At 46.6% G+C, this 12,048-nt stretch overlaps 1 protein-coding gene across 20 annotated transcripts in view; it reads right to left on the reverse strand.

Moving 5' to 3' along the window:
• SFXN1 (sideroflexin 1) overlaps positions 1 to 12,048 on the reverse strand; it is a 44,713-nt gene that overhangs the window by 30,173 nt on the left and 2,492 nt on the right. For 11 of the 20 annotated variants that reach the window (XR_006889370.1, XR_006889368.1, XR_006889372.1 and 8 more), the window contains 2 exons: positions 2,752 to 2,948; positions 353 to 525 (listed from right to left, as the gene is read on the reverse strand). Coding sequence is in view for 15 of the 20 variants with exons in the window: in XM_046666551.1 (XP_046522507.1) it covers positions 353 to 516 (164 nt within the window). In the remaining 5 variants the exon portion in view is untranslated. Of the gene's footprint in view, positions 1 to 352; positions 526 to 2,751; positions 2,949 to 4,237; positions 4,677 to 11,815; positions 11,914 to 12,048 lie in introns of those variants that run through there. The other 9 variants (XM_046666553.1, XM_046666552.1, XM_046666560.1 and 6 more) reach the window with 6 other exon arrangements.

Below are 12,048 nucleotides of genomic sequence, written 5' to 3' on the forward strand. Positions count from 1 at the left end.
TGGCTGTGGATGCAGGGGGCGGCTGTGGATGCAGGGGGCGGCTGTGGATGCAGGGGGCGGCTGCGGTAGAGTAGGAGGCAGGGTGCTGGGAAACAGGGACCTCACAGCTTAGTACCTAGGAGTTGGAGGGTTGCCTAATTTTCAGATTACTGTGAACTCTTGATATCTGTATTGAGGGTCAGAAATGGGGGATAAAACAAGTCTTCCTATTTCCCACATTTTTTCTTTTTTTTGTAGAAAGGATTCCATTGCAAAAAAAAGTGGTAAAATCACTCAGTGAAGGTTTAAAGATAATAGGCTAACGTGACAATCGATTAATATCGTAAGCCAAAAGCACAGTCATTAATGTTACCTGTAATCATGTATTATTTTTCTTGCATTCTCTAGTTGTTCGTTGGTTAACAAAATATTCCTGGGATCAGTTACAGTGAAGAAATGATTGGCTCGTCCCACAAATGTGCTTTGATCCCATCGAGGCTCCTTGATGTTGATGTTCAGCGGAAGTTCTCCAGACATCGTCCTGGGCTGGAGGAGGGTCAAAAAGACAAGTCTAGTTAACATTTATAATGCTGCTACACATTTAGAAACTTCATAGTCACACTAATCTTCAAGTAAAGATTTGAGCACATTGCTGTTTACAAAAATAACTTTGCTATAAACAGCAGAAAGACAATCTAAATCCAAAGTGAATTTTGTCTACAAATCTCAGTTGATCTTAACCAAATTTCAGTAATTTCCCACATATTTCTCTTTGTAAGTACACTGTATTTTATCATTCCTTACTTTCGGAAATCTAGAAAATTGTAGAAAAACTAGAAATATAAAAAGTTAAAAATACATCAACAGTAACAGGGTCTGAAATTTGAAACCCTTTTCCTGGGTGAAATAACCAATGTCAAACTACTACTGTACTCTGGTTTACTGAATTTGTTATTTCTACCAGTAGAAGTGACTAATTGTGCAAAAAAAGGCTTAATTGCTAAAAATTCTACAATTAAAAAACATTCAGATTCATTCAGTCTAGTTCAGCATATAAAGTGCCAATTGAAAACGAAAAATTATGTTCTTAAATCTAACTGGGACATAATGGGAAAAACACATTGTGACAACCCCCTGAACAGGAATAACATTGCAGCATATAATTTCCCTCATAAAACTCCTATTTTCTGGCTAAGAACCATTACTTTTTTCCAAAAGCAACTAATTTCTTTCTCTGAGTAATACATGCTTATCTTTGGAATGGCATTGTATTGTAATATGTGCTTACTGTAACATTCTGAATAATATAAGCTGATTATAGGAAATAAAGAATAAAGAAACAAAATCTCCTATAATTCAGCCACACTGAAGGAACCACTGTTGTTTTAGTCCATTTCCTTGCAGACATTTTCTAAAATATTATCATATAATAAAAAAAAATAAAGTTGATGCCATACTCTATATCTTACTATCCTGATACTTTTTGCACTTACTGCATGAATTTTCCCCCAGGTACTAAGCACTCATTTTGGGCATATAACAACACCTCTAGTGTTTATGTCATTTTCAGTTTTCACAAGGATAAGTGACGCTGCATCCTTGTCTATGAGTCAGCCCCTTGTAGCTGGTGATTGCCTTGGACCAGATCGCTCTGCACAGCATCAGAAGGTCAAAGGATGCAGCCACGATGAAGGCTTCAAACCATCACTTTCTTATTCCTGTTTCCCTTTCCTGCATTTCTAACACCAGTTCTCATAGCAGTTTTCTTTCCTAGGTCATTTTTCACTAGGCTGTTTCTTAGTGCTTTACTAGTTCCCAGGCACGCTAAGATGTCAGGTGCAGATGCTAGGCACTCCCGTCATTTGTCCTGTATCACAACCTCAAATGAATACATCTCATGCCACTGGATCAGCATCAAGCATGTGAGGCCCATGGATCTGAGCAATCTAGTGCAGGTGAAAGAGCCGGTCAGTGAGAGTGAGGAAGTAAAACTCAGCCCCACCATACTCGCGCAGGCTGGGACAGCTTGCACAGAGAAAGCCAGCTGCAGAGTCTGTGGGAAGCCATACTTCTCCCAAGGTCACAATGCAGCCAGAGAGTGTCACAACCCCCTTCTTTGAGTGACCACTGCTTTCTTATCTCACTGAGAAACCTTATTCTCTATAATCACAGACCACTGGGAACTGTGCTGTCTGAAGCCAGAACAGGAAGAAGGAAGCACCCCACTCGATGGAGCAGAGGAGCCAGGATTTACAATCCAGGGGCGGGGTCTCCGATTAGAGAGTCTCTGGACTCGACATTCCACGTCTTTCTTAATTTGTAGTTTCCAAGGAAACAAGGCTGCGGGTCCACCTCACGGTCCAGACCTTTACACCCAGCCCTGCTGTGAGCCGAACAAAGCTGCTTCATTAGACTTCGTCTGAACCCTGCCATTCTCCAAGGCGCTCTAAAAGACCCCTCTCCCCTCTGCTGGTGAGAGACCCCCGGTTCCTCTGGTGTGTGGTTGCAATAAACCAAGAAACAACTTCCTTAGACGACAGGTCTGTCCCTGCTGGTTTTCCGCCGATTGTGCTATGATAAGAGAAATGTCTGGACTTCAAATTAGAACACATCAAAGTCATGCATGTTTAATAAGTCCAGGGATACAAGAAATAGAATGGACATCAAAGAGCTGTGTCATTGTATGCAGAAATATCTAAATTTCAAATTAGAATACATCAAATGCATTATTTATAAAACATACAAAACGCCAAACAAAATTCCAGTTCGTACCAGGGGGCAGAGCTTCTAGACTGGTCTGCAGGGACGTGAGGCTCTTCGAGGTTCCACAGCGGCCTCCCGGAGCACGGGGATGCAGGCCGGGGGGCTCCGAGCCCCTGAGCTTGCACTCAACTAGAGCAGGTGTGCTTGTATTTGCCGTCTACATCCGGGTTTTATCGCAGCGATCATTTGAAGAGAGACTTCTACTGCTTGGGGGGAAAAAAAGACAAAAGTAGAAAAAGCTGAAAACTACTACAAGAGAAGACTACGAAAATCCACGAGATGATTCATAAAGTTCCAGAAGGTCCCAAAATTTCTCAATCTTTTTTTCACGCCAACTTCATAAGTCAACCCTGGTGTCATCTGACCAGCACTTCTCAAACCACACGTGGGGAAGAACCTGCTCTGGTTTTTCTAATTTCCAATCCCTATCATGAACCAATACTTTCGTAAAATATATTAAAAATGAATTTTGAGACAAATTAAATGAAAATGTTAGCTATAAAATAAAAGCCCTAATTTTTTATTATTAGATTCAGCAACTATAATATGACTCTGTCACATTGTTAAGAAAGTTTCTAAATGCTTACTTTCAATTTCTGTACTTACCTCAATGCGGACCTGTAAGAAACAGGTCCCACTGGCCTTGTCCACGGGTTATAACTTGAAAGTACACTTATGTGTATAGTTCACAATTTGTTTCTACACTTAAATGTCACCAAATAATTGCTACATATAATTATGTGGATAATCTGGTCTTATCCCCTCCCATTTCTGAATGGGCGAATAAAAGCAACAATTCATACCCTCAGTTAGACCACAGTTTAAACAGAAGAAATTCTTAGCAGGACAAATCTTTTAGCTTTGTTTTTCCTTTAAGGTCTAGAAAATGCTGCTGCCTTTAGTGTTCACCTATTAGGCACCTACCATATGACACATTCTTGGGCTCCATCAGTGAACAAAATTAGCAATTCCTGCCCCAGTGGAGCTGACATTGGGATGGTGGGGATGGAAGAGGAGACAGGCAACAGCGCAAAACATCAAAGGCAGATCAACTGTTCATTATATCAGAAGGCAATAAACGGTGTAGGGAAATAACAGATGGGATAAGAAAGATCTGAGGACAGACTGCCTCTTTAAATAGGGTCATCGGGGTGGGCCTCATTGAGAAAATAACATTGGAGCAAGACCAGAAGGAAGTGTAGGGCTGAACCACGTGGGTATCTGGGGGAAGAGCAGAAGGAACAGACATTGCAAAGATCCTAAGGCAGGAAAGTGTCTGGTGTCTTCAAAGAACAGAAAGAAGGCCTACAGCTGGAGCGGAGTGAGGAGGACAGACAGGGGATGAGGCGGTCAGACAGGTGATGGTGGGGGACTGAAGCTGGAGCCAGACTCTCTGGGGCCTTGTGGCCTCTGTAAGGCCTTTGCATTTTACTCTGAAGGAAATGGCAGTCACTGGAGTGTTCTGATCAGAAGACTAAAATTTAAAAGGACTTACAATTTAAAAGTCTCTCTCTGACCGCTGTGTGGAGGATACAGTGGGAGATAGAGCAGACGCAGAAGAGCAATTGTGAGGCTCCTGCTGTAATCCAGGAGAGAGCTGGTGGAGGCGCAGGCCCGGGATGGTAGGAAGGAGTGGTGAGAAGTGCTGACATTCTGGATATTTTACTGATGGAGCCAACAGGATTTCCTGACAGCTTGGATGTGCGGTATGAGAGAAAGAAAAAGCATGACTCCTAAGGTGCTTCGTTGGAACAACCAGAGGAGGAGCAAGTCTCAGGGAGAAAACAGGAATAGTTAGGATGGATTAAGTCTGAGATGCTCAGGAGACGTCCAAGCGGAGACGTCCAGGAGGCGGCTGAGCAGGTGAGTCTGGAGTTCAGGGGAGAGGCCCGATCAGGAGATAGACATCTGGGCGTGGTCCGCACTGGTACTGTATCTAAAGTCACGCCATGGGGTGGGATCACCTAGGAAGCGAATGCAAATAGAGAAGAGCTCCAAGGACTCCACGTTCAGAGGTCAGAGAAGTCTAACAGCGGAGGAGGCTGAGGGAGGGACCTGTGGTGGGGAATCTGGACAGTGTGGTGTCCTGGAAGGCAGGGGAAGCGAGGCTAGCGCAGTCCCACTGGCCAAAAGGAAGAACACCTTGGCTGGTGCTTACTCCCATTTTGGGCTAGTGAAGAGAGGGGAATATAACTCCCGAGGGCCAGCCTAGGGGTGGGAACACTGCAAAGACAGTCACCTTTGTAAGTTCTGAAACTTCTAAGCAACGGTCGTAGCAAGTCGGGAGAGACTGCACGGCCGGTTAGATGCCCCTTCTCTGGGAACTGTTTATTCCTGCAAAGCCCCTGGCAGAGACCGGTGGTTCCTAACCCATGGCACACATGGAAATCACCCAGAGAGCTTTCGACAAAGACAAATGCCATCCCCCTTCTCAGGATTCTTGTTCAGCAGGTCTAGCATAAGGCCGGGCGTGTGACTCCGCAGGCACTCTGGGCCTCACCCCCGGCTCTCTAGGCACCAGGCTGTGGCTATACATGAAGCTGGGAGCCGTTTCCTGCCTGCATCTTTCTCTGCACTGCCTGTGCCCTCTCTCCGGCCTGAGCAATCTGCCGTGTTCCCCAGCGGATATCAGATGCGGATTTTTCTCATAAAATTGAGCACCGAGTAATTTTTCTTCCCTTTCAAGTATAATTCTCACTGTCGCTATTTCTCCTTTACGCTTCATATAAATAGTTTTTAAAAATTACAAAGTAGCTTTCATAGAATTCTAGTTTTAATAACAAACCATCACCAATTTGTTAAATATAAGCAACATTTAGGTCGTTGTGGCAAACATGATCTAGTTTTAAAATATGACTACTTTATAAAATAAAAATGTTCTAATAGCATAAGAGCTGGATAGGATCTTAAAATGAGCCACCATTTTAAAGCTCACCATATAGACGAGGAAAGCGAGGCCCAGACAGAGAAGTGACTTCGCGGGCTGTGTGACCGGTGCTGGGGTAGAAGAAAGTCTGGGAGGTCCCAAAGTGGGAGTGGACTCCCAGCCCTGCCAGGCCATGCTTTCTACTCTACTACTCACTTTTAGCTGTTTTATTCCCTCAAATATATCAAGTGATGTCTCCACAGAATTGGTCTCTTTGAGGCCCTCCTTTTTCCTTTGAAATAAAAACCAGTCTATTGACAATGCGCAGTTCTGACCACGATAACCCTGGGGTGGCTCCGCAGCGCGTGTGAGCAAGGAGAACGGCACGGAGGCCTCACGAAGACTCTTCTTCGACAGGCAGAGAAACAGGGGAGAGATGGAGAAAGGAACCACGATGTTTCTGGAGATTGTGTCACATACAAGGAACTGCGCTAGAGGTTGTCTAAGAGCGAGCTCCTGCCGTGCGCCAGTGCAGAACATTCTATCTCAGTTTTCACAATGGTGTGCTTTATGCCCACCGTGCAGTTTCCAGAAGAGGAAAGTAAGATTCTGAGATGTCACACACAGGCAGCCCTTGTCTATCCAGCAAGGGAGGAAGCAGGCTTATTTTCAGACTTCAGGCCACGCCCACTAAAACAACACTGAGAGCTCGGATCGACTGGCTTGTATGTGGTGGACAGAATGACAGGCCCCCCAGGAGGTCCACATCCTAATCTCCACGCACAGTGAATATGTTACCTCATATGGCAAAGGCACTTTGCTGATGTGAGGCATTTAAGGGTCCTGAGACTGGAAAACTGTCCCGGACTATGATGGCGGGCTTGATGTAATCACAAGGGTCCCTACAAGAGAAGGAGGCAGGCAGGAGAGGCAGAGAAGCAGATGGGAGGACAAGCAGAGGACGGAAGGACGCAGGGCCGTGGGCCAAGGGATGCGAGCAGCCTCTGGAAGCTGGAGACAGCACGAAGCAGATTCCCTCTTGGAGCCCCCAGAAGAAACGCTGAACCATTTTAGACTCCTGACCTCCAGACTGTGAGAAGATGTGTTGCCTTAAGTTACTAAACATGTGGTAATTTGTTACAGCAGCAACAGGAAGGTAACACACCACTATTCTCCCTGCTGAAGGCTTTCAAACAGCACTACATACTGGCATGAGAAACACCAGACTTGGTAACCTGTCCCCGTCTCACCAATGTCACAAACAGAAAGGTCATCAGGAATGCCAAGGAACATTGTCACACAGGTGGCTGATGGCAAGCCGGAGAACATTCTAATGATTAACTAGGACTCTCCTGTTCTCATTAGACGGCATTGTCACACATGAACCTTCAAGGGCATGCAGAGTTTTCACTTCTTCCACTCCAAATAAACCAACCAGTTTCCATACTTAGGAGTCCCATGTTTTTTTTTTTTAAACTTATTTCCTATTCCACACTGAAAACATTGGGGCCAGGCATTGTCCCCGTCACTGTCCTGGGTCACTCGACTCCCTCCTCACCCACCGTCTGCCAGCCTGGCCTGGCCACCTGGGTGGTGGGCGGGGAGCGGCTCTTTGCACTGGGCCAGGGCGCCGGCGGCAGGCCGACGGGGCACTGGAGATCCCCGTCATCGAAGCCTGGACCCGCTCCATTTTACACCGTGAGCCAGCCAACAGAGAGGGCCGCAGCTTGGGGCCCTGACCCCACAGTGGCTTCTTGGGCGAAGGCTCCCCCATGGCCTCGGCTACCACGCGGGGTCCCTGGGCAAGTCCCCTTTGCACCCGCCCGCTGTGGCTTGGGCGGGGTCTGGCCACTTGGTCGGCCTGCAGCATCGCACAGATCTGTGCTCTGGGGCGTGTCCTGCCGTTCCCCCCGCCCCGCTCCTAGCACACTCAGTCCCGACCAGCGGGCCGCAGTGGGGGGCCAGGGCCTCCGAGGGCACCTTCGTGGGAAGGAGGCGAAGTCGCTGGGCTGGTGGGGAGGGGATGGATCAGGGTCCCCGCAGTGTGGTTGATGTGGAGACAGCACAGCCATCTGGCACCTGCTGTCTCTGGACTTGCCCCTCTCCCCACCGAGACCGAAATTGGTCCAGATTAAGAGATCTTTTTAGAAGGTGTTCTTAAGCACCCCGACCACCCAAATGTGACAGTATTTCATGAGCAATGGATGGTGACAGTTTTACAGCAGGTGCTTCCCAACTAGGAGTTTCTGCAGAGCACACTGGGGGAAGTCATCACGTTGTGCAGTTTAATGATGACCCTGGGGGTGGCATGGACGATCATGGAGCCCCATGGTTCAAAAGAAAGTCTCAGAGAACAAGATAGATATTTTCCAACTGCAGAGGTGGCAAGGACAAGGGACAGTCCTCCCTCAAAGGGGCAGACTGCAAAGCACGCCGAAGAAAGTGTTCAAGAATGTGACTTCATCAGCTTTATAACACCTGGAGCAAGCAAAGGGCGCCATGGAGAGACTCAGAAGACAGCAGTGGGAAGGATCGACTCTGCCGTGTCTGCCTGAGGCTCTGAGAGTTATGCAGAACCTGCGAAACATCTTCACAAATTCAGGCTGGGAAAGGAGACAGGGATGGCGGAGCCTCACAGCCACAGGGGGACCATGTGAAGAGCTCCCCCAGCAGTTCACTAACCACTGACCAGCTAGGTCAGCAACTGCAGACGGTCAGCAGCAAGACGTTACGGTTGACACAACACCATATGGGCAGATTTCTGATGTTCAACAAACTCATTTTCCAAGATCTGATGAAATGATGGAATAGGGGTGCAGAGAAGCGAAGGAGGCATAAGATTCTGGAACAGAGACTTCAGGAGGAAATGCCTGGTGAAGGGATGTCTCTCTATGTTTAAATAGCATTATGTAGCTTCCTGAAGCTTGACCAACTGAAGTGCTCATTCTGACTTGAGAATCTTTTTCACGAATGATTTAAAAGATAAATTTAGATTTCAAAGGTATTAAAATATTTTTTTGATATGAGAAAAAAAGTAGGATTAAAAAATTTTTTTCTGGGGCCGGCTCTGTGGCCGAGTGGTTAAGTTTGCGCACTCTGCTGCGGTGGCCCAGGGTTCGGATCCTGGGCGCGGACATGGCACTGCTCGTCAGGCCACGCTGAGGCGGCGTCCCATATCCCATAACTAGAAGGACCTGCAACTAAGGTATACAACTATGTACGGGGGGGTTTGGGAAGATAAAGTGGAAAAAAAAAAAGGAAGATTGGCAACAGTTGTTAGCTCAGGTGCCAATCTTTAAAAAAAAACAAATTTTTTTTCTATGGTTGAGTGACACCCCTTTATGCTAAGAAACAAAGTCACTTAAAGACAAAATCACTTACTAGGGATGTCAGCTATCTGGGCCCATTAATAATTACAGCATTAGATTGCATCAAAATGAGTCATTCCTAAAGAGGTTATTTTACATATTATATATTTATTGATACATTAATTAAGCCCTCAAAGGGGACAGAAATAACCTCTTAAAGGGGAAAAAACCTGTTAAAATTTAATCTCTTGGCTAAGGCTTTGGGTAAATACAGTATCATGGAGCCTGATCAAAATAAATTTCTCAAAGTGTTTTTATTCATTCATCCAAAAACAAAAGTAATTTATGCATTCAATATCCACTGAAGGCCTTTACTGTACCCAACACTGGCTTGGCCCTGGGTTTGGACAGACACAACAGACAAGAAACAATAAGCTGAAAAACAAACATTCTTTTTTTTTGAGGAAGATTAGCCCTGAGCTAACTGCTGCCAATCCTCCTCTTTTTGCTGAGGAAGACTGGCCCTGAGCTAACATCCGTGCCCATCTTCCTCTACTTTATATGTGGGACGCCTACCATAGCATGGTGTGCCAGGTGGTGCCACGTCTGCACCCAGGTCGGAACCGGCGAATCCTGGGCCGCCAAAGCGGAACACGCGCACTTTAACCGCTGTGCCACCAGGCCAGCCCCAGCAAACACATTCTAATAAATAGAGCCTAAATTTCCTCGAACACTTACAGACGCCCTTCCCACGCAGAGCTTATTGTGTGGACATCACCCAACTCGGCTGGTGAAGTCTTCAACTTACTCTCTTACTGACCTGGGTATATCTTACTGAAGACTGTGATATGAATGACCCTAGTATCCAAGTTTGGACACACTTTTCAAAAATACCCATTATTTCAACGAAGTAAACCTGCTTTGAAATCCACACTAACTCAGTTACAGGATTTCTAAGCTTTTAAAGTGGAAGTGAGGGCCAGGCCACAGATTCTCTATTCATAACACTATAAGCCTATTGGAAATGTGAGTTAACTCCATCTTTTGTCAAGTCCTTATTCAGATTACATCACAACCTTCATCCACAATTCTGGGAGGGCAATGCTGCCTTCCTTTTGCCTGCGTGTCACACAGTCAGCGCACAGCTATGCAAGCACGAGGACCGTCCCCTGACTCCTAGGCCCAGGACCGCCTCCCACCGCACAGAAGCCTTCCCGGCTGGTTAACGTCTGCTGCAATGAGGCAATGGTGATCAGTTTAGTTTCCAAATACGCTCACTGAACCAGCTGGTTAGCTGAACTTGAATTCCTGGCTCCAGGCTGCACCTCCCGAACTGTCCTGTAACTTGGACCCTCTGGACGGGAGGGCTGAGGGGAGGCATGAGCAGAGCTTAGAGACCGTCTCTGTGGAGGCAGCAGACCTGAGTTCCAGCTCCAACTGCACCGACGACTCTGTGAGCTCGTATCCATTAGCCCATGGCTCCCAGTTTCTCTATCTTTATCGACAAAATTAGGATATGGCCTAATAACACCCACTTATTCTAAGAGCTTTCCTTATATCATTTCATCTACCCTCAGACCAGTTTGGTTACAAGCTCTAGTCATCAGTTCCAGAACCCCGCTCCCTGGAGAGGTGGTTGTGACCCAGAAAGCATTTCCCTGGACATCGGGATTCAGTAGAGCTGTGGTGGGACCTAGGAATCAGATATTTCAGGAAGTACCCCAGGGGTATCCTATGATTAGCTAAGTCTTGGAAACACTATGCTGGAAAGAATATAAAAATTATAAATAAATAATGACCAAAGGCCCTGCCATTTGAGGGACGATGCTTATCCTCCTGCAGGGGCAATATACACATTTAGGTGACTGCCTGGCCAATCATGCTGCTTGCTGTCCCTGTTCTTTCTGGCTGGTTCCTGTTGAGGGAGGCTCCCAGCCCCACGGCCCAGTGCCTACCCTGACGACCTACTGAATCAGAACTGGACCTGAACAAATGCAATCTGGACCAGAGTCCTGAGTCCGTCCCTTCCTTTCCAGGCAGTCACGGGGTGAGTCACTTCACAGCTCTGAGACTCAATTTCCTCATCTGGAAGATGGAGCTGAGGGCTGGCTCACAGAGCTGGCAGGATGAGCAAGCTGAGGCGTATGAGGGGGCTTTTGAACCTTTATTTATTGCAAGATGCTAAATGAAGGCAGAGCCCATTCTTAACAAGCCAGTCCTTGGTGACTGGAAGAGCTCAAGCCGTGCCCACCAGCGCAGGCACTGCTGGCGGGGGTGGGGAGGCATGCAAGGGGGCTCAGTGGCCAGGGCTTCTTCTGAAAGATGAGAAGAAATGTCTAGGAAAAAGAACTTTCCTCCAAGATAAACTTTATTTCAGACTTTCAGCTACATGCCAGGAAAATGCTTAACTGTTAGAAAAAGAATTTTCCAAAATTTCCAACAAGTTCTCAGGAAATGTGCTTTATCAGGGATTCAGTAACAAAGCTCTTCACCCCTGGCTAAAGATGAACAATGAGAATTAACTTATTAAAACTGAAACCTGGCGTTGATTACAACCACTGCAGTTTGAAATAGTTAACAGTCTGGCTGCCCTGGTTTGTTTAGTAAGGGCCAGGCTGGTGTGAAACAGCCTGTCAACGTCACTGACGGGGGACATGACTGAGTGCCCATTATGTGACAGACACTGGGCTTTCCATGCATTGTTAGATAGCAAATCTTAATTTCAGCCCTCCAAGAAAATGTCCCCTATTTTGTAAAGTCGCTCAGAGAATCAAGTGCCTTGTCCAAGATGACACAGCGTGGAAGCGGGGGTTGGGCCTGACTACAACACACTGCTGACCCTGGGGAGGCCAGAGAGGACATGTCTGCCAAGGGCCATCACCCTACACAGCACATTTACCCAGTCGTTTGGCTTTGGGCTGGTCCTCCACACTCAGCATTCCTTTCTTATGGGCGTCGCCAGGCAGGAGACCAAATTACAAATCAGAAAGCTGAATCCTGTACAAAGAATTAGATTCTTTCAAAGGGTATTTCCACTCAACAATGGCTTTCTGCTGCACACCCTCCTGTATTCCAGGGAACCTTTCTAGAATCAGGAAGACATGGAAAACTATTGCCTTCTGCCTGTCTCCC

The sequence above is a fragment of the Equus quagga genome, chromosome 7 (genome assembly GCF_021613505.1).
Source record: "Equus quagga isolate Etosha38 chromosome 7, UCLA_HA_Equagga_1.0, whole genome shotgun sequence".
Classification (NCBI taxonomy): domain Eukaryota; kingdom Metazoa; phylum Chordata; class Mammalia; order Perissodactyla; family Equidae; genus Equus; species Equus quagga.